The sequence below is a fragment of the Ylistrum balloti genome, unplaced genomic scaffold, assembly GCF_031769215.1.
Source record: "Ylistrum balloti isolate Yb309-2 unplaced genomic scaffold, AGI_CSIRO_Ybal_v1 Utg370966, whole genome shotgun sequence".
NCBI classification, from domain to species: Eukaryota; Metazoa; Mollusca; class Bivalvia; order Pectinida; family Pectinidae; genus Ylistrum; species Ylistrum balloti.
Genome location: NW_026782543.1, coordinates 184,012 through 211,101, shown reverse-complemented (window position 1 = coordinate 211,101; position 27,090 = coordinate 184,012). Strand labels below are relative to the sequence as shown.

At 36.4% G+C, this 27,090-nt stretch overlaps 2 protein-coding genes across 2 annotated transcripts; both read right to left on the bottom strand.

Annotated features, from left to right (window-relative positions):
- Positions 1-6,441: 6,441 nt before the first annotated feature.
- On the bottom strand, positions 6,442-10,227 carry LOC132559804 (zinc finger protein 184-like). The gene is made up of 2 exons (XM_060224430.1): positions 10,152-10,227; positions 6,442-8,237 (listed from the first exon to the last, which is right to left on the bottom strand). Exon 2 carries the CDS (start codon positions 8,089-8,091, stop codon positions 6,751-6,753), a length of 1,341 nt encoding a protein of 446 aa, XP_060080413.1. The 5' UTR covers positions 8,092-8,237; positions 10,152-10,227; the 3' UTR covers positions 6,442-6,750.
- A 4,963-nt stretch (positions 10,228-15,190) lies between these two features.
- Positions 15,191-25,147, bottom strand: LOC132559800 (uncharacterized). Its single transcript, XM_060224427.1, has 10 exons — positions 24,599-25,147; positions 22,361-22,474; positions 21,990-22,200; positions 21,210-21,320; positions 20,729-20,929; positions 19,037-19,276; positions 18,054-18,385; positions 16,748-16,809; positions 16,227-16,287; positions 15,191-15,304 (listed from the first exon to the last, which is right to left on the bottom strand). Exons 1-10 carry the CDS (start codon positions 25,145-25,147, stop codon positions 15,191-15,193), a joined length of 1,995 nt encoding a protein of 664 aa, XP_060080410.1.
- Between the last annotated feature and the right edge of the window lie 1,943 nt (positions 25,148-27,090).

Genomic DNA, 27,090 nt, shown 5'->3' with positions numbered 1-27,090 from the left:
AATAATGTATTTGCGTTTGCTTCCAGAAGAGCAAGATCTAACACCAAAATAAATTAGATTGTTAAACACGGACATATGTGTACATGTCAACAGGATCATATTTCAGAATGCGATGAAACGAGGACAAAGTATGAAAAAAGATTTACGCAGAAAATACACACGAATGATAAGATCCGAAAAGGTAAGCGTCATCTGTTTAATCGCAGACATCTGTCTTGTAAGTCCTGGTTAATTCAAGCAGGTGTACATAAGGTCAAAATAAAGACAACATGAAGTGTCAAGGTCACGGATAAGTCGAAGTCGACAAATGAAACGTTTACCGTGTCTCATGGCATGGCCTGAGATTATTGAATAAGTAACAAATAAACAAAGATATTTTATGATTTTATACGTTAACGATATCGTTTATTTAAATAAATAGTTTTAAGTTCGAATATATGAAATAAAAAATGCAATGTTAAACACCCGTCATTGAAATTGCAGCGAACACGTGGATGTGTACCCAATCTCATACATAACTTAGTGACATTGATACCTTAAGTAAAACGAATGTTGTACTCACATTTATATCTTTAAGAGTAACAAGATCTGTCAACAATATCTTAACACGAAACTCAATAAAAACGTACTCATGAACATTCTACATTCATATAACTTTGATAGCACTGAGGTGGGTAAAGCAAAGGTGAAGGTTGCGACAACGTCACTGAAGCATAAACTTTACATGTCCAGCACAATTACGGCGTAACCGTGAAATCGAATAAAATAAAGCTTGCGCTTTGTATATTTATATCAGTATATAGAATCAGCAACATAAGTGTCGGTGACAATATAGTATTTTATCAATCTTGTTTTTTTCTTTTGGTTTCCGGCAGCCGTGCGCGTAAAAAGTAAACAAAACACAGTAGAATTTTTTAAGTTTGGTTGTCTAATTCTGTATCAATCCTAACTTTCACCAGTGTTAACACAGGGGTTAATGTCCAATCGAAAATTCTAACTTTCACCTGTGTTAACACAGGGGTTAATGTTCGATCGAAAATTCTAACTTTCACCTGTGTTAACACAGGGGTTTATGTCCAATCGAAAATTATAACTTTCACCTGTGTTAACACAGGGGTTTATGTCCAATCGAAAATTCTAACTTTCACCTGTGTTAACACAGGGGTTAATGTCCGATCGAAAATTCTAACTTTCACCTGTGTTAACACACGTGTTCATGTTCGATCGAAAATTCTAACTTTCACCTGTGTTGACACAGGGGTTAATGTTCGATCGAAAATTCTAACTTTCACCTGTGTTAACACAGGGGTTTATGTCCAATCGAAAATTCTAACTTTCACCTGTGTTAACACAGGGGTTTATGTCCAATCGAAAATTCTAACTTTCACCTGTGTTAACACAGGGGTTAATGTCCGATCGAAAATTCTAACTTTCACCTGTGTTAACACACGTGTTCATGTTCGATCGAAAATTCTAACTTTCACCTGTATTAACACGGGGATTAATGTCCGATCGAAAATTCTAACTTTCACCTGTGTTAACACACGTGTTCATGTTCGATCGAAAATTCTAACTTTCACCTGTATTAACACGGGGATTAATGTCCGATCGAAAATTCTAACTTTCGCCTGTGTTAACACAGGGGTTAATGTTCGATCGAAAATTACAAAAGTCCTCGTTGACAAAGCCACGGCTGACCGATCACACTCGGTCACTCGAACCGAGGCCAGGAAAATCTTACCTGAAAAGGTGACGCCTGGATGTTCGACAGAAACAGGGAAATTTTGGTAGAATTTAGAACGGATGGACCACAAAATTAATTCGACACAAACGCAGTATTCGACTCAACAGTGTTCGGATCGTCTGTATTTAATTTACTAAGGTAGAGAAGGAAAAACTCGGGATCGTACGAAAACATTCGAATTTTACTGATAATATGTTGGCTATTCCGGATATTTTTTTCTGAAAGCAGCTTTCCAGATTAGCAAATGTCATTTCTCAAATGCTGGGATGAGACTACAAGAGGAAATTACTCCAGTACCTTTGCGAGTTACAGTACAATATGTTAGCGGCAGATTCGAGCTGGCATCATAAAACCGCCTACCCAATGTTATATGACTGAACTAATAAATAGCACTCATGTTTAATAGATGATAACAGTTATTCCACGGGAATTTTACAGTTTTTCATTTCATATATAGGACGAGAAAGCCTGTGAATGTACACTACTGTTTGGAAAAACAAAGTAATTATTTGGAGGATGAAATTTTTCATCCAGGCTTTTCTGAGTTCCGAAGGCTGATTGATAAGTAGTAAGCCTTGTTGTATTAAACAAGTTAAGCAGGGATGTCCTTTTCAGCTCTGATATACCCTGACTATGTTAGAAGGTGCATCCGAAGTCTGGTGTCATTTGATCAGTTTATGTCTAAGAAGTAGCACTCTAAAGTAAGCAAGGCAAGTAACTTGCAAAACGGACAAAATCGCTGAAAGAGCAGTGATTGATTTAATATTTGCATGAGAAAGGTCTAGCACCTAAGGATACATATTGAGAGATATGGTAGCAACACTAGGGAATGATACCACTTCATATGTTACAGTGAAAAGATGGGTGATGGACAGAGCCTTGTGGATGACGCCCGTCCTGGAAGGACTGTTACTGCGATTGCACGTCCCAGAAGTGGCCAATAAAGTCTGTGCTGTTGCTATGGCCGACAGACGAGTACTCGAAAGGTATTTAGCCAGTACAGTTGGAATTTCACAGGAAAGAGTTCATTCCATTCTTACGGAAGATCTTGCATTGAAAAAGCTCTCGGCCTATTTGGTACCAAGATTTCTGACAGTTGATTAGAAGCACATCAGGGACTTTGTCGCCACCAGAACAATGCGCCTGTTCACAAGTCTGTCATTGCCATGGCTGTCATTAACGATTATAGCTTTGAATTGATTGATCATCCGCCTTATTCGCCTGATCTCGTTCCATCAGACATTCATCTATTTCCAAAATTGAAAAAGGCCATCTCCAGTACCAACTTTTGGTCCGATGATGACGTCATACATGTAGTGGCGGACTTTCTTTAAAAGTGGTATTGAGGTCCTTAAACATCGCCGACAAATGTGTAAAGATATTTAAGGGGATTACTTTTAAAATATAATAATAATAATAATATAATTATGTTCGCCAAAAGTGAAACGCTTAAATATGAGGCAAACAACTTATCAATCAGCTCTCGTACTATAGCGTGGTTAGTGGTCTGGAAAACCTGCAACGAGCATGAATCGGTATTGAAACAAGAGCGGATACATGTTTGTACATAGTTATATCAAAATCGACAGAGATGTTCAAATACCATGATTCAAGGATCCAATGCTAAAACTTGGTAACGACAATCTTTGGTATTTCATTTTTTATTGAATAAACTCTGAATTTGAGTCTCGGGGTATTAAAATGGATATTGGTTTAAATGAAAACAATAAATTGGTTCGAAATAAGAACAATTTCATAATTCCACCGTTGGTAGATTTGTGACAACAAAGACATTCTCTAACACGTATATATACAAAGCAGTGACCAGGTATTTAGAATAACTGACAATAAATGTTTGACATATCGGTAAACCACTCTACAACAAACGATTAAATCAGAATTCCACAACTGTAAAGATATACTCTGAGGTAAAAAAGTTTGTATTTGAATTGAATTGAATTGCGTCCAGCTGACTAGTTAATTCATTAGACAATGGAATATCTTCTTCATACTCAAAACAACTCGGCTTAGGATTTATAAGACCTCTGCGATGTTTCTTTGCAATTTTGAAGAAAATTGTCTGTATGTAAATAAGACACCCATCTCCATCACTGTCCCCTTGTCTGTATGTAAATAAGACACCCACCTCCATCACTGTCCCCTTGTCTGTACGTAAATAAGACACCCATCTCCATCACTGTCCCCTTGTCTGTACGTAAATAAGACACCCACCTCCATCACTGTCCCCTTCTCTGTACGTAAATAAGACACCCATCTCCATCACTGTCCCCTTCTCTGTACGTAAATAAGACACCCATCTCCATCACTGTCCCCTTGTCTGTACGTAAATAAGACACCCATCTCCATCACTGTCCCCCTCTCTGTATGTAAATAAGACACCCATCTCCATCACTGTCCCCTTGTCTGTACGTAAATAAGACACCCATCTCCATCACTGTCCCCTTCTCTGTACGTAAATAAGACACCCATCTCCATCACTGTCCCCTTGTCTGTACGTAAATAAGACACCCACCTCCATCACTGTCCCCTTCTCTGTACGTAAATAAGACACCCATCTCCATCACTGTCCCCTTCTCTGTACGTAAATAAGACACCCATCTCCATCACTGTCCCCTTGTCTGTACGTAAATAAGACACCCATCTCCATCACTGTCCCCTTGTCTGTACGTAAATAAGACACCCATCTCCATCACTGTCCCCTTGTCTGTACGTAAATAAGACACCCATCTCCATCACTGTCCCCTTCTCTGTACGTAAATAAGACACCCATCTCCATCACTGTCCCCTTGTCTGTACGTAAATAAGACACCCATCTCCATCACTGTCCCCTTGTCTGTACGTAAATAAGACACCCACCTCCATCACTGTCTCCTTCTCTGTACGTAAATAAGACACCCATCTCCATCACTGTCCCCTTCTCTGTACGTAAATAAGACACCCATCTCCATCACTGTCCCCTTGTCTGTACGTAAATAAGACACCCACCTCCATCACTGTCCCCTTGTCTGTACGTAAATAAGACACCCATCTCCATCACTGTCCCCTTCTCTGTACGTAAATAAGACACCCATCTCCATCACTGTCCCCTTGTCTGTACGTAAATAAGACACCCATCTCCATCACTGTCCCCTTGTCTGTACGTAAATAAGACACCCATCTCCATCACTGTCCCCTTCTCTGTATGTAAATAAGACACCCATCTCCATCACTGTCCCCTTCTCTGTATGTAAATAAGACACCCATCTCCATCACTGTCCCCTTGTCTGTACGTAAATAAGACACCCATCTCCATCACTGTCCCCTTCTCTGTATGTAGATAAAATTGATAGAGCTTTAAGTAATTTGAATCACAACAAATCTCGTGGTATTGATGGATTACTGAACAAATGTTTTGAGTTTGTAAAGGTTTTTTGTTGCTTGTTCTATGTTTATCATTAAAAGAAGTTATAGCTTCTGATCGTCTCCTATTGGAGTGGTCAGTAGACATTATAACTCCTGTTTATAGAAAAAGTGATAAAAGTGATCCTAACAATTATCGAGGTATCAGTTTATTATGTTGTCTTGGAAAGTTGTTCATGTTGATTTTAAATACTAGGTTAGTTAAATGGTCTGAATCCATGTTATTTCAGATGCGCAGTTTGGTTTTCACCCTGGGCTCAACATGTTGATGTAATTTTCGCTCTACATTCAATTATACCTTAATCTCTCAGTCAAAACAGGCGTTTACATTGTTGCTTTGTCGATTTTCGAAAAGCATTTGACTATGTTGACAGAGTAAATTTATGGTATAAATTATCTAAGATAGGAGTTAGTGACAAACTTCTACATACCATCAAATCAATATATAAACATGTAAGATCATGTGTTAAATATAAAGGTTGTTTACCTACTTCTTTGATAATGATATAAGTTTGATGCCAGGTAAAATCGTAACCACCTACATCATTTTCCATGGATGTTTTTTTTTATCTCAAAATGTTTTCTACATTATGATTTTGAAGAACTAAGTGTCTTCTTTATGCTATATGCTGAAGACCTAATGCTGTTTTTGGAAACTGTTGAAGACTTACAGGAGTCGCTGGATAATCTTGTTATTTATTGTGAACATATAAAATATTTAAGATTAAAATTCTAACTACTGCTCCTGCAATTTGTATTTTTGAATTCATCCTACTGAGAAATATTAGATTTTGTGTAGTGTCCGTGTTTATGCTGAGGATAACATTAGATTTTTTCTCTTGCTCTGTTTGTACTTGAACACAAAGAATGAGGTGTTGTAACCAGGGCTGAAGAAATAGACTAAGAAGGTGTTTGTTAATGAATGCTGTTTGCTAGAAAAATGTTCTAAACTAAGGGAAGTAACCTCAGTAAGAGGCAAAAGCATTCAAATATACCGGGGGTATGTACGTCAATTCCACTCCTACTCCGTGGCTTCAATAGTCACCCTTCATCAAATAAAGTCAAATGGGTCGAATACATTTTACATATATGTTTCAGAATTTAAAGAACAACAAGTTCAACAGCCCAATTGTTTCAAAAAGCCTCTTCGTGAATCTTTAGCTTGTACTCCTATTTGCATGCTAAGATTTTCACTGAATTTAAAACAAGTGATCAGAAGGAATCAACAACAATGAAATAAATGATACATTTAGATACACTTGTATACTTGTGTCCACTTTATTTGTAAACATTAGGAAACAAAGCTTTTGATCTCAACCGAATCAAGACATGAAACACGGTAAACAATAATGGGTAATTCTGATCCTAATTAATTATATATCTATAAATATTAATGAATACCTGTGGAGCTCCCGAGATATGTATGTATGGAGAAAATGTCATGGTATGACATCAGTTCCAAAGAACATCATGAATATTTGTACTGGGCTGGATAGCTGCAACACTCAGATCTCAGATTCAATAATTATTATATATATTTTTAATATATCAAATTCGCAATTATCAGAACTATGTGTGTACATAAATCATTGTTTATTTTTAATGTGTTGTATTACTATATGTCTTTGCATGTTAAACTTTGTGAAGAATTCTGACCCACATAGATCACACTTGTATGGTTTCACAAGTGAGTGTGTTACTTTATGCGTACGTAGATTGCTCATTTGGTTAAATTTCTTTTCACATATGTCACACTGGTAGGGCATGGAATTGGTGTGAATGCGTCGATGTGTTTCCAGGTTTCCTTTACGACTAAAATCCTTGCCACAGTCATCACAAGTATAAGGTCTATCACCCGTGTGAATCATCATATGCTTATTCATGGCACTGCGGTAACGAAATGTTCGACCACAGATTTCACAGGGAAATGGCCTCTCCCCATTATGTGTACGATAGTGCATATTTAAACTACCACTTGCTGTGAATGTTTTATCACAAAGATCACACCTATAAGGTTTCTCACCTGTGTGGGTAAGCTTATGTGATCTCAGACCAGAACTTTGGGCAAATCCTTTGTGGCAGAGTTCACACTTGTAGGGTTTAAATCCTGAGTGAATTCGAAAATGAACTTTAAGTAAGTAGGGTTGGCTGAATGTTTTACCACAGATCTCGCATCGATTTTCTAGATTTCCATTGGGACCATACCGCGAGGGATCAAGATCCTGTTGCTCGGTGAGAGCAGTAGTACATGGACTAATAAGACTTGGCTCACCAGTTTCACTTCTGTATATATACTGAGAATCAAACAGATTTCTTTTACTTTGAAATAACTCATCTTCCATTACCGAGTCTCCTTCTTCATAGGAAGCATCATTTTGTACCTCATCACAATCCAAGGTATCGGGCTGGTCATTTTCTCCAAATAAGGTAGTATTTCCAGAAGTGCTTCGTTCTTTAGTCACAAAAACATTTTGTTTCATTATGTCTCTACTTGAACCACTTCTTGATTCAAGAATTTTTTGGGCTGCAGAGGGCGATGTGGAGGGACTGAACTGAGTACAACTTGACCTTTTTGTGATTAAACCTTTATCCACCTGAAATGATACAGAATCTGACTGATCATCTGAAAAACTGTCTTTCATGAATGTAGGTTGTTTTATCTCACTGCACTTAGTCTCATCAACAGGTGTGTCATGCCGTTCTGAAAAATGTTCAGTGTAGCTTTGATTCAACCTAAAGTCACTAGACAAACTATACTCCTTGGTATCATGACCAGAAGATTCCTCTTTACAACACAGTTCCAATTGCTGGTGATGAATTTCTGTAGTCCGTATAATGATAGAATCAGTGGGTTCATATGTTCCATTAAATCCAGTTTGCCTGCTCTGTAGATTTTCATTATACATTGAACTATCTGGTATATCCATTGTGGTATCCTGTTGTGTTTTTATTGAAACAGAAGACAGATCTATTTATAAGAAAGGATCTAGTTTTTATAGAGGAGCTGATGCTTATTTCCATACTCTGTTCACTTTACAACGTCTTCCCATGATCTTCACAGAAACTGGGGTACCTAAAAACCAAAAAAGAAAATTTTAGGTATCAGACAGAGAGTTACCAAATTATTAGATATCTCAACTCCCTGAACTTGTTGTAACTGTTCCCAAGAAACAATCACCTTGTCTATTTACATTCATACGTTGGATATGATATGTGTGTGTGTGATATATATCTCATGATCAAATCCTAATCAATTTGTTATGTCAATACAAAATTAGCTCATTGATCTTTGACCCCATAAACTTGACCGGTTACTTTATTGTTGGATTTTGACAAACAAATCATGTTCATAATAACTCAACAAAAGTTAATAAAATTAAAACCTTTCAGTACAAATTAAGAATGGGAGACAGCATAGCAAGATAATATATCTAACTACAGTTTACAGCTGTTATGTTCACCATAATGCGAAAAAGAATATCTACTGTCAGGAAATATTTACATCACTGTTGAAATTGATTCTATAACCTTTGTATTTCACAATATCACTATACAACAATAAAGAAATTTTCTCTCAAGCCCTTGAATATTTAACTTTATGAATGAAGGACCTATGTCATATTACATGTAGACTTGAATTTTGCACATAACAAATGCCTCAAGAAAATGAAGTCTGCTTGAAATATGGTCCTTATGCCAATTTTTGTAAAACTTTTCTTTTATAAAATGAATGTACTTTAGAAGTTATATTCAGCACATGATATATGAACAAATATTAAAGGTAAGATCTCAGTGGGATCTTGGCATCCACCATTATTTGGTCTATACTGGTTCTCTGAAAGTTGGATCTTTTCACTTCTTTCTCCTCTTTCCTTTGGTTTTTCTCTTAATCATCCTTTACCAAAATATTAATAATAATCTTTAACTGCCAAATCCAAAATGGTCCCCTGTCAGCTATTTTATATATCACCCTGTGTCCACGTTTCTGTTGCTTCTCCATCAGTCCTTACACATTTATTATGGCTATTTCTGGTGTGTTGTACTGGTAACTGGGATCTATGGACCCATTGGTCCCTATTTGTACCCAGACAGCCATCTTGGATTTTGACTATTTATGATTTGGATCAGTCAAAAAATGGGAAAAACACAACTAGGTCAGTAGGGACCAAGCGAAGCCTACATATGAAAGTTGAAGATCTATCGAGTACTTCTTAAGAAATGATAACTTGAATTGTTTGAGGACAGACCATAGACAGCAGTCCATGATGATCACCAGAAAAAAAATTGTTGTTCATTTTAAAGTGTTGCTGTGGTAACAAAAAGACTGAAACAATAGGCGTTCCATGAAAGTTTGTTATTTTTGTGTGTAACCTCAACAAAATGAAAGTTGATCCCTATATAAACTTTATTTACCTAAGTCGAATTCCAGTGCATCCTTTCAAATCCAAGGATGTTTCCAGACTGTAGTATGTTGATGTCATGTACCCAAACTTTTGGGATGGAAGGGGATGTTTATGCTATTTCCCTAATGAAAATCATGCGGGAGATTGGTCACATGACATTCAATGAAATTGTCGTAAAATGACGGTGTATTAACGACAATAACATACATGATGATGAAGGTTTCTCGTCTTCTTGACTTGGCTCGTCGCCGGGCAGTGTTCAATCGACGTGTGTCGATACAACAACATACAGATCTGTATTTATACGTCATGTGTTCCAAGCTGGAGTATAATATGACGGATAGAGGGCACTGTAGTCGTACATCAACATAGAGAAACACAAACTCAGGCCATAGATCGAACTTAGCATCTCGGGCAGTTCGATACTCTGAATGATGTTTAGTTTACCGTAATGAAACGGTACCGTGTGGCTCGGTTTATCAGCCGTCAAATCGAAATGTGAATATATTACAGTACAGTACCGTTTGTAAGAGACTAACGTGAAAACGAACGTCGCTCTTATTGACGCAATGATCAAAACTTACTCTGAGCATTGTGATGTAGTATCATGGAGTGTTAAGGTTACGACATACACCATTGTCTCTTGTCTTGTAATATTATTTTTATCGATCACAAAGCTTCCCGGATATTCTAGAACAATTATAACTCGTAGTACGGAAAAGGACAATTGATCCGGAATTTGGTTGATCGTTCATAATAATAGTTGTTTAAAATAATCGTTTCTTTGTTGATTGGTTAACGGCATAAACAAATTCGAATTCCAGCACAGATACCATTTTTAAAAGAAAGACAAACTTCAGATTGTCATAACAGTGTAAAATTCATGGGATAACGCCAGAGCACAATGTCTTTAAGCAGCTTGATCAGTATGAAAAAGTAATAAATTCTACATCACAAACACATAAAAATCACTATTTTTTCAAAATCTTTTGACGTCTCTATATTTTTCTATTGTCTGTTGCCTGTTATTTTTGTAAAACACTTTTACCAACATTTGCAAATTAGAGAAAACACAAACACACTCTTTGTCTTTATACGTAAAAACAAGCTTGATTTTTTTTTTACATTTTACTGACATTAAAGCGATGGCCAGCGAAGTTTACAAGATTATTAATCTTTCGGCGTCAGATTTTATTAGTCACTTCATTTTCAAGATGGATAAGATTTCAGGAAAGAAAATATACACATACTCCATGCGCAAGGAATCAAGACAACTGGGTATACGAAGAAATCCGTTTGGGTAGAGGCGGTTCAGATGTGGAACTGTCTTCTTTTACAGACTCTGATTACTGATATCTCTGATTCTCTCACTGATATCTCTGATTCTTTTAAGAATGTTTCTGATTCTCTTACTGATATCTCTGATTCTTTTAAGAATGTTTCTGATTCTCTTACTGATATCTCTGATTCTCTTACTGATATCTCTGATTCTCTTACTGATATCTCTGATTCTCTTACTGATATCTCTGATTCTTTTAAGAATGTTTCTGATTCTCTTACTGATATCTCCGATTCTCTTACTGATATCTCTGATTCTTTTAAGAATGTTTCTGATTCTCTTACTGATATCTCCGATTTTCTTACTGATATCTCTCTTTTAAGAATGTTTCTGATGCTCTTACTGATATCTCTTACTGATATCTCGATATCTCTTCTCTTACTGATATCTCTGATTCTTTTAAGAATGTTTCTGATTCTCTTACTGATATCTCCGATTCTCTTACTGATATCTCTGATTCTCTTACTGATATCTCCAATTCTCTTACTGATATCTCTGATTCTCTTACTGATATCTCTGATTCTCTTACTGATTACTCTTACTGATATCTCCGAAATCTCTTTCTCTTACTGATATCTCTGATTCTCTTACTGATATCTCTGATTCTCTTACTGATTCTGATTCTTACTGATCTCCATCTCTGATATCTCTTACTTACTGATATCTCTCTTACTGATTCTCTTACTGATATCTCTGATTCTCTTACTGATATCTCTGATTCTCTTACTGATATCTCTGATTCTCTTACTGATATCTCCGATTCTCTTACTGATATCTCTGATTCTCTTACTGATATCTCCGATTCTCTTACTGATATCTCTGATTCTATTACTGATATCTCCAATTCTCTTACTGATATCTCTGATTCTCTTACTGATATCTCTGATTCTTTTAAGAATGTTTCTGATTCTCTTACTGATATCTCTGATTCTCTTACTGATATCTCTGATTCTCTTACTGATATCTCTGATTCTTTTAAGAATGTTTCTGATGCTCTTACTGGTATCTTTGATTCTCTTACTGATATCTCCAATTCTCTTACTGATATCTCTGATTCTCTTACTGATATCTCTGATTCTTTTACTTATCTCCGATTCTCTTACTGATATCTCTGATTCTCTTACTGATATCTCTGATATCTCTTTCTCTTCTCTATATATCTCTTTCTGATTCTCTTTCTCTTACTGACTGATATCTCTGATTCTCTTACTGATATCTCTGATTCTCTTACTGATATCTCTAATTCTCTTACTGATATCTCTGATTCTCTTACTGATATCTCTGATTCTCTTACTGATATCTCCGATTCTCTTACTGATATCTCCGATTCTCTTACTGATATCTCTGATTCTCTTACTGATATCTCTGATTCTCTTACTGATATCTCTGATTCTTTTAAGAATGTTTCTGATTCTCTTACTGATATCTCCGATTCTCTTACTGATATCTCCGATTCTCTTACTGATATCTCTGATTCTCTTACTGATATCTCTGATTCTCTTACTGATATCTCTGATTCTTTTAAGAATGTTTCTGATTCTCTTACTGATATCTCTGATTCTCTTACTGATATCTCCGATTCTCTTACTGATATCTCCGATTCTCTTACTGATATCTCTGATTCTCTTACTGATATCTCTGATTCTATTACGGATATATCTTATTCTTTTATAGATGTCTCGGATTCTATTACGGGTATCACGGATTTTTGTACGGATATATCGTCACTTTTTCTTTTTATAGATATCTGTAATTCGTTTATAAACAGTACTTCATTTTAATACTTAGCTAATACATTTGATGAAGTCTCTGGATTACTTAAATATGATTACTTTATTGTTATTTTTTGCCTAAGAAGTCCTTCATCACAGCTGTTGCTATGCCGAAATGTGACAACTATTAATATGGTTTTATCTTGATCTCAATTCCCAGTACAGAATTTTACTAGTCAGTAACATTCCTGTTTCTACAATTTATTCTACATATGAAGGTGTGTTACCAGTGTTGTAATAGATAAAAGCCAATTAAGTTTACTGGAAACATCTCTATCATGATATGATTCCGAATTACTTTATTTTTCTTGTGCGATGTGAAATTACACGTAGTCGATTCCCGATCGTATATCCGATAGATCAATTTCTCATGTACCTGGCTCTGATTTGAGAAGTTGACCTAGATTTGAAGTTTTACAAGCTAATGATGTCGATGAAGCAGAAGACGTTTACACTTCCGGAACACCTGGTCTTATTTTCTTTGTAGTTGTTCATGGGTCTCGGTGCTTCGGGCCTACATAGTTCCACCAATAAAGAAGTTTACAATCTATTGTTATAGTTTTCTCTCGTTTCGTTGATTTGTAGAATGGATCATACCTTAGTTAAGAGGCAAGTACTTTCTTGTCGATTTTAAAGCTTCAACATATCAAACACAGTGAAATATATAATGAGACAATTCTTTGTGTTTTTATTTAAACAATTTTGAGAAATCGACTCAGCTACCTACAATTACCAAATATCATATCCTAGATCTAAAATAAACAGCTAGTAAGAACTAATATAAGATATGAGATATTGATCCACAGATCCGTACAAACATTTAAACATACACCATGTAGATACACATAAAAGTAAGTTTTAAAATATCAACTGAAATTTTGAATATCAAATGTACACAAAAGCGTGATTTTTACATTGAAAACGACTCAGTAAGGCTTGTCATCAAGTTGCCAATACAGAGGAAAACATTCAGGTGCGTGAGTGATATATTGTACGACTTTATCTAAACAATAAACTTGTAATTAAGAGAGATAAACGAGTATGGCACCTTTTACATCAATTGCATATTCAATCTATATATAGTTACAATGAGTTACATGTATTATGAACGAAGTTACTTTTCTGTAATCTACATTATCACTAGATATAAATAGGTATACATTATTACCGAAGTTATTTATGTTACATACAATTTATACAATGTTATAAATATCCTCATAAATTCTTACCGAATATACTTTATGTCTCACATAATTTATACAAAGTATTAAACAGTCACGTCATTTCGTACCGAAGTTACTTTCTATTACATACGATGTACATTTTTTTTACAAAATAATAAATAGCCATAAACATACTGTGTATATGTTACTTTCTGTTACATACAACAGTCACATACATTCTGTATATTATACAACAGTCACACACATTCTGTATATTATACAACAGTCACACACATTCTGTATATTATACAACAGTCACACACATTCTGTATATTATACAACAGTCACACACATTCTGTATATTATACAACAGTCACACACATTCTGTATATTATACAACAGTCACACACATTCTGTATATTATACAACAGTCAATATTAGTCACACACATTCTGTATATTATACAACAGTCACACACATTCTGTAGTCACACACATTCTGTATATTATACAACAGTCACACACATTCTGTATATTATACAACAGTCACACACATTCTGTATATTATACAACAGTCACACACATTCTGTATATTATACAATAGTCACATACATTCTGTATATTATACAACAGTCACACACATTCTGTATATTATACAACAGTCACACACATTCTGTATATTATACAATAGTCACACACATTCTGTATATTATACAATAGTCACATTCTGTATATTATACTTACACACATTATATCTCACACTTCCTGTTACATACACACATGCAAAATTACCCAAAACTGCAATTTGGTTTATAAGGTATATTATACAATAGTCACATTCTGTATATTATACAATAGTCACACACATTCTGTATATTATACAATAGTCACACACATTCTGTATATTATACAATAGTCACATTCTGTATATTATACTTACTTATATCTCACTGGAGTTACTTCCTGTTACATACACACATGACAGTAAACCATCTGTGCCAATGAAACACAGTTTAAGACTGTACAGCACATAACAATGGCGAAGGTACCCATGTTTGTTCTTAACACGCTTGCAGTTATGATATATCATGAACTCATTGTTTCATTGAATTGACTATCAATATATTCACGAATGGCTTCACCGAAAGAAAAAGACTATAAAAATTGACATTAAATCATTTTTGACCCCAGAGGAGCTGTCTTCATCATCCAAAAGAAAACCAGAACATCCTTCTAGAACACAAGCTCTCCAATATTGCTGGTAATTTGCGTGGTTTTCGGAAGCTTCTCACACACTTTCACAACAATCAATATAGCAGTACTCAAGATAATACTCAAATTCTCATTTCTTTATACAAGGTCGTCGAGTGCTTCCGTCAAGTCCGCCATTATCCTTGTTTTCAAACATGGGTCTAATTTGTCCTTGAAAAGTTTTCTGCCTAAGGTGTGGTAGCTTTCTGGGGCCTATGGAAATATAACAATGACAATAAATGATATGTTGGAGTTATCAAAGGCTTAGAACAACACTTCAACGTCATCTTTGAACATATCTTTTTTTTCAAAGACACTAAATAAAAATAAATATGTAACGTCTGAACTGGTGAGTTTTAGATAAGTTTGTTACATATATATACATTGGGTGGTCGGGTGGTGCGATGGTAACGCACTCGCCTTTCACCTAGGCGTCCGGGGTTCGACTCCTGGAACGGAAGTGAAAAGGTATGGGGTCACCTGCCCGACCACGTGGGTTTTCTCTGCGTACTCCGGTTTCCTCCGACAGTAAGACCCCTCGCGCGCTTCAATCCGGGCTAACAAGAGTGATTGGTATAAGTTGAAATAACTTGTTTCGCAATTGTTGTAAAATAAATTAAGTTTATAGTAGTACATATTTTTTAATGAAAATAATACAAAGATAATCGACGTAACGGATTCTTTTCCGTAGCTTCTCAGACTGATATTCAGAGAATCCTCCTCATCCGTCACTAAAGCTCGGATAAGGGTGATTCGTCCGGACACTGACACTGTTTATATTCAGCAATATCTAGACTATGTATGCAAAATAATTAACATTCAGATACCAGTTTCCTAAGCATATTAGAATGTTCATCTTATCTCATTAATGAATAGAATAGAAAAAATAAATATGAAACACTCGTTCACTTCCAATATGTGTGAAAGGACTGGGGAATGAACACATTCCTGCTAAGTGTTCCAACAGAAATTTAACCCGAGTCTCCGTTGTTATATTCCACAACTCTACCAACTGAGCCAAAGAAGCACGTGTTTCAATAACCAAATGACAGAGACCTTAACTACATCTTGTATAGATGTACCTAAATACTAGGAAAGAGAAACAGGCATTGATGGTGTGATAGGACAGACTTACCTCCTCCTTCATCCGGGCAAGGTACAAAATGTCTTTCGGCCTCAGAGATTCAAATCGCTTTCTGTAATTGTAAACAAAATATCTCACGTCATATATACATAAGCAGTCATGAGATGGATCTGACATATGAAGATCAGTTAACAGCTTCTACAAGGATAAGTCAAGAAAACAAACCAGAAAACAACCAAACATTCTCGCAAGAACCAACACTGATTCAGTGGTGTTCCGTTATAATCTACCGTTGAACCACACCTTACAAAGGATTGATTTAACACGAGAACAAGTTATACTTTATTCTGTTCCGATATTTCTTTGGTCAAACATTGATTATAAACTCCATAGTATATAATGTTGATTTTAGTCAATATGTATTTATGTTTGTGTTATGCAAAGTATAAACCATTGGACATCTAATAAAACCAAATTGATGGAAAACTGTTTCTATGACAACAATACTAACGACAACATGCACTTTTCTATTTATTACATAGTCACTTTGGTTCTACAAAAACTGTCGTCACCTTGGCAACTGGTAGCTGTCCAACCACTCGTAAAATGCTGTCTGGTCAATGTCCCGGAATTTCTACAAAATAATAATAATGTCTTTAAGGTACAGCTACACCACATTTAATTGGTTACACGTGTTTTCGTTCCATTTCCATGACTTTCATATTAAGAATTTAAATATAATTCACGATTGACTCCAGCATTAGGGTTTAAAGTATTACAGAATGATGACCCCAGCATTAGGTTTGAAAGTGCTACAAAATCATGACCCCAGCAATAGGGTTGAAAGTGTTACAGAATGCTGACTCCAGCATTAGGATTTAAAGTGTTACAGAATGCTGACCCCAGCATTAGGATTTAAAGTGTTACAGAATGAAGACCCCAGCATTAGGGTTTAAAGTTTTACAGAATGCTGACTCCAGCATTAGGGTTTAAAGTATTACAGAATGATATCCCCAGCATTAGGGTTTAAAGTATTACAGAATGATGACCCCAGCAATAGGGTTTAAAAGTATTACAAAATGCTGACCCCAGAGTCTGGGTTTAAAGTGTTACAGAATGCTGACCCCAGCATTAGGATTTAAAGTATTACAGAATGATGACCCCAGCATTAGGGTTTAAAGTATTACAGAATGCTGACTCCAGCATTAGGGTTTAAAGCATTACAGAATGATGACCCCAGCATTAGGTTTGAAAGTGCTACAAAATCATGACCCCAGCAATAGGGTTTAAAGAATTACAGAATGACGACCCCAGCATTAGGATTTAAAGTATTACAGAATGATAACCCCAGCATTAGGATTTAAAGTGTTACAGAATGATGACCACAGCATTAGGGTTTAAAAGTATTACAAAATGCTGACCCCAGAGTCTGGGTTTAAAGTGTTACAAAATGCTGACCCAAGCATTAAGGAGACCATTTTGATATGCTACAGCAGGCAAGTACTAAACAGGGACGAGTGGGGCCACAAACTTTCGTTCATCTACGAACATGTTTAACAGAGTGTTTATCATCTCGTCACACAATTTTCGACCTTAGCGTACAACGAGTCCGTCGATTCCTTACAATCTCTTGCATTACGTAACACAGTGCTAAAACGCTTCAAACTGGTGCTTCGTCTGATAATGGTGACCTTGTTGTCATGAAAACTTCACAATCAAATCTTCTACTGGTTGTGTTAAAAGAACTTATATTCCATTGACATTACCAACATAAAGAAACGTTCTGATCTATTTTGTTCAGTGAACAGATGACCAGTATAGTGTTAAAAATGATGAAATTATCAATGTGATACATTGAGGTAAATTGTGTATCAATACCTTTTTAGTCATATACGTCACGTGATGTTTTTGGGACGAGATCTTTGAGCTATTCGAGTCAACTGATGAAGGTAACTGTATGGGAGGAGGCACTGGAACCCCTTCAGTAGGAAGAGCAGCTTGACGGCGCTCGTTCCCCGCCTCTCCCTCGCGATAGGCCATGTTTTGAAGTTCAGGGAGAAGTTTTGCCATTATCGTCTTAAACGACTTCCTGCCGAAGTCATAGAAAAACATGCCGGCAGTCATTATACCAAGCCAGCCATCGGCATCATAGTCCTTCTCTACCTTCAGTGGAATTATATGTTTATTTAGTTTTCCAGCGTAAGCAGCCTCTAAAAGGAGAAGTTTTGTTGATGGAATTAATCGATACATGCAATTAAAGTTTGGATATTGAATATACATTGAATTATTAAAATCTTATCAATTAGTGGGTGTTTCGAAACAAGACAAAACAAAGCGGTACTGATTTTCCTACGAATAAAAGGCTATCGCTTCATACTACGATCGAATCACCAGCATAGGTCGCCAACCTACTGGCATCGACACAGATGAAGCGAGAAATATGAAACCATTAAGGATACAAAAATACAGAAATTGGTGACTGGAGAAATCAATTGTACACAGTGATTGAACCTATCAAAGTATCACCTTCATTTAACTCGTTTTTAAGGCATCACATCAGCTTTCTTATGACATTTTAACATGAAACTTTGAAATAAAATTTAAACATAACAAAATGATCAAAAGCCTTGTATCACATAACGCTTACTATTTATGAATGTAAATTTTATTTGTTTAAATCCTGGTATCTGTGACACGTAGTTGTTACAGAGCTCAGTGATTACGCAAATTAGCTTATTCATCTAAATATGAATATTTATATTTTAAAAAAGGAAATAAAATACTTCCATTACATCGACATGTTAAATTCAATTACAAAATTACCATAAGCTTGAACGCCTCTATCATAGTTTAATAGCTACCTCTCCGACAGTATTCACTCATCTTGTAGCTCCGGGACATAGCTAACATTACGACCGCTGCATTTTCAACAGCCTCCGCCATTCTTTCATAAACGTCTCCCCTCATTTGGTCAACATCCATCCACACCGTGAATTTGTTTTCCTCCAGCGCGGCCCGAACATCCAGTAGTAGCTGTCTCTGCTCTCGTGAATAACTTATCATTATATGGCCTCGCGTTTTCTTGGAAAATAAGGTATGCACTGAAAAGAAGTAGGTGATATTCTATATTCTATTGGGACAGAATTGCCTGGCCTAGATGTAGAGTTTTTTTTCTGGAAGCATTGTAAGTGTTAAGTGTATTCATTTACAAAAAAATTGATTATTTACAGTAAAATAACATTTAATGGAATGCTTTCTCGTTTCACGTTACTTATAATAGAGTGTCAAATATGGTAAGCATTATACAAAAGACATACACGTATGACCATTCAATACAGGCTAATGTAATGCATCACACAGTTGTTTCCACCTGCTAGGGTTCATCAGTGTTAGAACCCAGAGGGCGATTCAGGAAGATCCGAATCGGTTGAAATAAATGTCAAAAGATGTAGTTATATAGGAATATCTATGTAAAAAAAATCCGACACATCACAATATACGAGAAACGTTTTGAGTCGCACATATATTCCAGTAGGGTGGCCAAATGAAACTTTATATCACTGTCTTAGCAACTAACTTAAAGTAGGATCACACTGTCAGCCGATTACTCACTTTGTTGGAAAGACATGCCACCAGTTTGTTGGTAACATGGACAAAACTTTGTACAGGACTGTTTAAAAGTTTCTCGTGTAAAGTCAACCTGCCAAACAGGTTGAAGAACAAATGACTGACATTAATGGGGAGACCACCTTCTACAACTATCAAACGCTGAAAGAAGTTCTTGGCAGAAAGAATTTCAAAGTTGACCCGAGGCCATGACGGCCGTCAGCCAGTACAAGCCCAGAACACATTGAAACTGAACAAATTTGTAATGAAAAACTGCCGTATTACCCATTATTATTAAGTAGAAGCAGCATGTATTTCAAATGGATCCATACACGACATATATGCTTTCGGATGTTCGAATGGCATGAGGCAGTCGCGGATCACCATCAGTGAAGACTTTCTAATTTGGTAAAACACCAACCCGGTTACTTTTCAGTCAAGGGTTGTAACCTGTGATAATACCATGGCTTTACCATCATGATCCAATCAGGAATCGATGGAACCGAAACACGTCGCATCTTAAAGAGGCTCAAAGCCGCCAGGTCCACCAAGAAACTTATGGCGACAATGTTTTAGGACAGCAGTTATTTACATTGACTATGTGCTCCATGGATTCACAGTTAATTTGAAGTATTGCACTACCGTACTGAGCATTCTCATGACCTAGCCTCAAGCAAATTCCACCTCTCTGCCAAAAAGAACAAAACACATTCGGGGTCTGAGATATGAGGATGAGGTTGAGTCGAGTACTGTTGTGAGGAGCTAATTAGGGGACCAAACTGTAGAATCCTACTGATTGAGTATCAATGACCGGTAAACTAGATGATATACATTATGAAGTTTGAAGGCGACTACACGTATGCTGAAAAATACAGAGGAGCACTATTAACCCAAATATTTTGCCTTTTTTCTGGATGAAGCTAAAACCTTTGTATATTCCCTCTTACCCTGTGGTCCATATACTGATGATTTCCGCAGAGGAACGCCCATTGTCCAAATCGTGCCACGTGCTATCTCCCTTATATCCTTGAACGTGCAATCAACAGCCAGTTTGAATAAGAGGGGGATTAACTCTCCCTCCCCATCCGCTATCATTACTTTCTGGGCTTTGGGCTCAAAAGCCAACTGACTCAATGCTGTCACCGCTTCTGCAAAAAAATAAAAATGAAAATTCAATTGAAGGCAACAGCCACAAATATTTCATTTTAACACCAGGATAACACGACCAAAGTTGCGTTTCCGAAACAGTAAATAAATATCTATCATGTTTGTCCTTGAAGTAACTTAAAACATGCAAATCGTGCACTTGTCAAAAGTTTACCTTTTCATATTTGTAACATCCGTGTGTTCTTGTACTACCGAACATGTAGGCCAATACCTATACATAAAGAACATGAGATAGTAAAATCGGTTAAAATATGTACTCACCAAAAAGACATATTTCTTCATCTATCCGCGCTAATTCAACAAGAGCTGGCAAAGTACCCAGGTCTACTAAAATCATCTTATTAGCGTCAAAACAAGACAACTGTCGTAACACTGAAAGGGAAAAAAGGCATCGTCAAAACACGACAACTGTCGTAACACTGAAAGGGAAAAAGAATATCGTCAAAACACGAAAACTGTCGTAACACTGAATCGAGATCAAAATAATCATAAATAAACGAAAACTCAACTTTCCGGTAGAATTTGTGACATTCACGAACTCGTAGCCTGCAATATACGGTTCAGCAGCGTACGGACGGTTCAGGAGCGTACGGACGTTCCGAGAGCGTACGGACGGTCCAAGAGCGGGGAAAGGTTCAGGAGCGGACGGAAGGTTCAGGAGCGTACGGACGGTCCAGGAGGGTAGTGAAGGATCATTCTGACAGCGTGGTCACTTAAATATCAAGACACTACTCAAGGACTTGGTAGGAGTTATAGAAAGTTTCTAGATATGTTAATGCACGTTCGGGAACGAATTGTGACCAAATGTTAACGGGCGAAGTGCTCATATTAAATGAATGTGTACCAAACAATGAAATATAATTAAATGTTAATCGAAAAAATCTGAAATACATTATTTGAAATATCAACAATTTGTGCATTTCAGCTGACGGACGACTGAAGTCCTTGAACGTTGACGTCAGCTAGTAACATTCTGACGTCAGCTAGTAACATTCTGACGTCACTTTTAATTCTATTCGGTTGACGGACTGATTTACTAACCTCGGCCACATTCAAACGCAAACCATCCGTTGTGTTGTAAAGCAGAACATTTTACTGCCTCTTGAAGGTGTTCTATGAATAACTTTGCCCACTTGTAGTTGTCGTTTTCTCGAAGCACTGAGTCACTGTCTCCTTCGTCCATCACGTCAGCAATAGCAGCCACGACCATCATTCCGTGCTCGTTGCTGAGTTTAGGGTACAGCAGAATTTCCTGATCAACATTACACAGCACATTTCATTAATAATGTTTTAAACGCCTTACGGTACGGCACAAGTTTAAATTTGCTAACGTAAAACATTTGTTATCAAATTACTAGTTTTTGATCATATCTATTTTACTCAGCTTTAGACCCCGATTTTGTGTCACTCACCTTGAGCACAGTGATGATACAGGACGATCGGACAGTAGCAGTTACCGTCGAACAACACATACAGGAATTGTGGACCAGTCCAACGAACGTGTACATGTGAGTGGCGTGATCAGGCTACCGAGAGATTAAAACACGTTCTAGTTCATCGGACAGACATAAGGGGATATTTCAGGTAGACAGAGAATAAAAACACGTGCTAGTTCATCGGACAGACTAAGGGAATATTATAGGCAGACAGAGAATAAAAACACGCTCTAGTTCATCGGACAGACATAAAGGAATATTACAGGTAGACAGAGAATAAAAACACATTCTAGTTCATCGGACAGACATAAGGGAATATTACAGGTAGACATAGAATAAAAACACGTGCTAGTTCATTGGACAGACACAAGGGAATATTACAGGCAGACAGAGAATAAAAACACATTCTAGTTCATCGGACAGACATCGGGGAATATTACAGGTAGACAGAGAACAAAAACACATTCTAGTTCATCGGACAAACATAAGGGAATATTACAGGTAGACAGAGAATAAAAACACGTGCTAGTTCATCGGACAGATGCAAGGGAATATTAAAGGTAGACTGAGAATAAAAACACATTCTAGTTCATCGGACAGACACAAGGGAATGTTACAGGTAGACAGAGAATAAAAACACGCTCTAGTTCATCGGACAAATATAAGGGAATGTTACAGGTAGACAGAGAATAAAAACACGTGCTAGTTCATCGGACAGACACAAGGGAATATTACAGGTAGACATAGAATAAAAACACGTGCTAGTTCATTGGACAGACACAAGGGAATATTACAGGCAGACAGAGAATAAAAACACATTCTAGTTCATCGGACAGACATCAGGGAATATTACAGGTAGACAGAGAACAAAAACACATTCTAGTTCATCGGACAAACATAAGAGTATATTACAGGTAGACAGAGAATAAAAACACATTCTAGTTCATCGGACAGATGCAAGGGAATGTTACAGGTAGACAGAGAATAAAAACACGTTCTAGTTCATCGGACAAATATAAGGGAATGTTACAGGTAGACAGAATAAAAACACGTGCTAGTTCATCGGACAAATATAAGGGAATGTTACAGGTAGACAGAGAATAAAAACACGTGCTAGTTCATCGGACAGACACAAGGGAATATTACAGGTAGACATAGAATAAAAACACGTGCTAGTTCATTGGACAGACACAAGGGAATATTACAGGTAGACAGAGAATAAAAACACGTGCTAGTTCATCGGACAGACATCAGGGAATATTACAGGTAGACAGAGAACAAAAACACATTCTAGTTCATCGGACAAACATAAGAGTATATTACAGGTAGACAGAGAATAAAAACACATTCTAGTTCATCGGACAGATGCAAGGGAATGTTACAGGTAGACAGAATAAAAACACGTGCTAGTTCATCGGACAGACACAAGGGAATATTACAGGTAGACATAGAATAAAAACACGTGCTAGTTCATCGGACAGACACAAGGGAATATTACAGGTAGACAGAGAATAAAAACACATTCTAGTTCATTGGACAAACATAAGAGAATATTACAGATAGACAGAGAATAAAAACACGTGCTAGTTAATCGGACAGACATTAGGGAATATTGCAGGTAGACAGAGAATAAAAACACGTGCTAGTTCATCGGACAGACATAAGGGAATATTATAGGTAGACAGAGAATAAAAACACATTCTAGTTCATCGGACAGACATAAGGGAATATTACAGGTAGACTGGGACAAAAACACGTTCTAATTCATCGGACAGACATTAGGGAATATTACAGGTAGACAGAGAATAAAAACACATTCTAATTCATCGGAGTGAAAGTTTTTATGAGTGTAAGGGTTTTATTGAGTGAGGATATGAAAGAGGAAGGGCATTTATGATGGTGGTGATGATGATGATGATGATGATGATGATGATGATGATGATGATGATGATGATGATGATGAGGAGGAGGAGGAGGAGGAGGAGGGAATGTGTAGGGAAGGTCAGTATGAGGAATGAAGGTATGTATGAGATTCAAGCCACTGCATTCCACATGTAAGAAAACATTTGATAACCGAGGCCTGACACGTGAGAAAGGTTAACGTTAAGTGCCTTTTGAATATACCGAAGCATGTATTTACTGAAAGCTGGTCGTTAAGAAGAGGTTCTCGCCACAGTTATAGTTCCTCCTGAATATACCGAATCTTGTACTTACCGAGAGCTGGCCCTTAAGAAGAGGTTCCCTCCACAATTCCAGTGCCTTCCGGAGGTATCGCAACATACCCTTGTAATTCATACATGTACTACACACGTCTGCTGAATAGTTAGCCATGTCGTTTAAGATGTCCACGCATATCTTCCCTGCCTCCGACAACGCAGGAAGCTCTCTTTCCGATTCTACGATTGTCTTACAGAAAAACGAGATCGTGCCATTGTCAACTAATTCGTCTCCAATAACTTTACCTCTTTCAAATTTCTCTTTTCTGGTTGATGCCGCATAAAATACCAAATTGTTCAGATCTCCAAGAAATTTTCTAGAGACAGAACAAAATAAACGTGTTTTATCCGGACCGAAGTTTGGGTCCTTTATTATAGTCAATAGTCGTTCCTGAGTTTTCCTAATTACAGAATTAAAAAATTCGGCGTCATTCTCATATCGTGGAGGTTCTGTAAAGATTTTATTTTCCAGCTGAGTTATATTTGACAGTGTTCTCTGTAAGTTTCCCCTCTTTGCTAGGTATTCGTCGAAGTTGAGGCTTGCCATGTTTTAGGATGAAGTTTATCCAAATTGAACACAAGGGTATCCCGGAACTTCATCGTCAAAAACAGGAGGAAAAGAAACGACATTCAAAATAATAAACCAATAAAATAAAAAAAATAAAATCTACTTCTTGAAACACACATAATGACTATCGTCAACAGGGTGCAGATCTTGTTTTTATTTTCGGTATATCTGGGAACAGAAACCCTGTATAATGACTTCTATGATACAGTAATGAACTGGAGAAGACTGACTATATCATACTATTTCAACATAAATGTAAACTTTACTGTTGAATAATCATTTTTAGAATTTCACTTTTTTGCTAAAATGTCGTTAAGAGCTTATTTTCGACGAGATTTTAAAAGAGAAATACGTATGGTTCTTTAACCGATATTTAATTAAATAAGTGTCTTCTTAGCTCAAAACTTGAATTGGTGGCCTCCTACCTACAAAAATATAACACAAGTTGTCTCCCCTGGTTGTTAATGACTCGGTGTAAACAACAAAGCATGGGTCACATAACACGTATTAAAAGGGGGCCTGAATGATATGAGGTCAACTCAAGCCGAACTGTAACTATTGTGTAGACTAAAACACTGTCTTATAAATAAAGTGTATGACATCATCGGTTCGCCTCGCCGTCACACAAAAAGAATTCTATTGCTATGTCATATCATATTATAACATGGTTTAGCAAAACGGCATTAACATGGAATTTACACGTACGTGGGGTACTCTAATATTTCGTTCTTTATCTTACCTTTCTCGTTAAGAGCGTTGTTTTAAACTTATTTCCATTCTCCCTTATAAATCTCCGGACGTTCGGTCCACATATTACTTATTATTGCTTGTCAGAAACTCTTCGCTGTTGATCTATTTATAGAGTCCGGGTATGTACTATACAGTATGCGTGTAACAACACGTATTATCTTTTCTGTCTGTTTACCTACACCACACACGACCCTTAAACCAACCCATGCTGTCGGTCTGTAGTGTAGCTGTAGTTAGTTGTTAATAAAATCACGTTGTAACATTGTTACAATGTATTCATTGTAACCGATTTTACTGTAATAGAAGTGAGTTAGACAGACCTTTGTCCAGTTTGGTTTAATGGTCTATGTTTTAATACCTTGTATTCAGATGTATGTATTTTGTTATAAGTATTGTTTGTGTTAAGTCATCAAATACACAAGCAACTATAAATGTGCTAAAGTTGAATTTGATTGAATTTCATGTTTTATATGGAATGGTGGGTAGAAATTTCATACATTTTCGTTGTGAAAAACCTAAATCAATCTTTTGAGATCAAGAAAAAGAAGAAGAAAACTAACCATATACAAAATGTAATTTCTAATTAATTGTTTTGTAATTACTGCATCTCCATACTTAGATTTTGACTTTTCTTTCGATCACACTGGAGTTTCCTCCTAGGCTTCAAAATTCACGTCCTGAGCATCACAAACAGAATGAACACCTGTATGAAGCAGTTTTAATTGTTTAGTTCTACTGTATTTCAAACTAAATTTGTATTGAAAAGGCGTTATTCACTTGTGTGTTTGTGTACATTTTCTACGTCTTATGTATAACCTTGGATGTGTGAAGTTTAAAAATTATATATATGAAAAATAGTCACTTAGGTATTGCATTGAAAAAATATTTAAATTTCCATATGGCTTAAAAACATTTGAACATAATAATGTTTTTGTTGTGTTTTTACATGCAGAAATTACTGCTTATTTATCTAATTATTGAAACAACTTAATTATCAAATTTTGAAATTATGGCATTTAATCTTATTCCTAAATGGAAGCAAAGGTACATCCACATACAAAATAAAATGTCAGCCATCAAACGAGGCCATCAATTTTGGCCATCCAATGAGAAATACATGTATATTTTTGTAGGAAAGTACCTGAAGACCAGCTGTATAAAATATGTCATTC

What these genes read in the sequence shown, in the direction of transcription:
- LOC132559804 (XM_060224430.1), bottom strand. Translation starts at nt 8,091, where the DNA reads ATGGATATACCAGATAGTTCAATGTATAATGAAAATCTACAGAGCAGG.
- LOC132559800 (XM_060224427.1), bottom strand. Translation starts at nt 25,147, where the DNA reads ATGGCAAGCCTCAACTTCGACGAATACCTAGCAAAGAGGGGAAACTTA. An exon ending in TGCGTTTGAATGTGGCCGAG is followed by an intron (nt 21,321 to 21,989) that starts GTTAGTAAATCA and finishes TTTCCCTTTCAG; the next exon opens with TGTTACGACAGTTGTCTTGT. An exon ending in TGACGTATATGACTAAAAAG is followed by an intron (nt 16,810 to 18,053) that starts GTATTGATACAC and finishes ATTATTTTGTAG; the next exon opens with AAATTCCGGGACATTGACCA.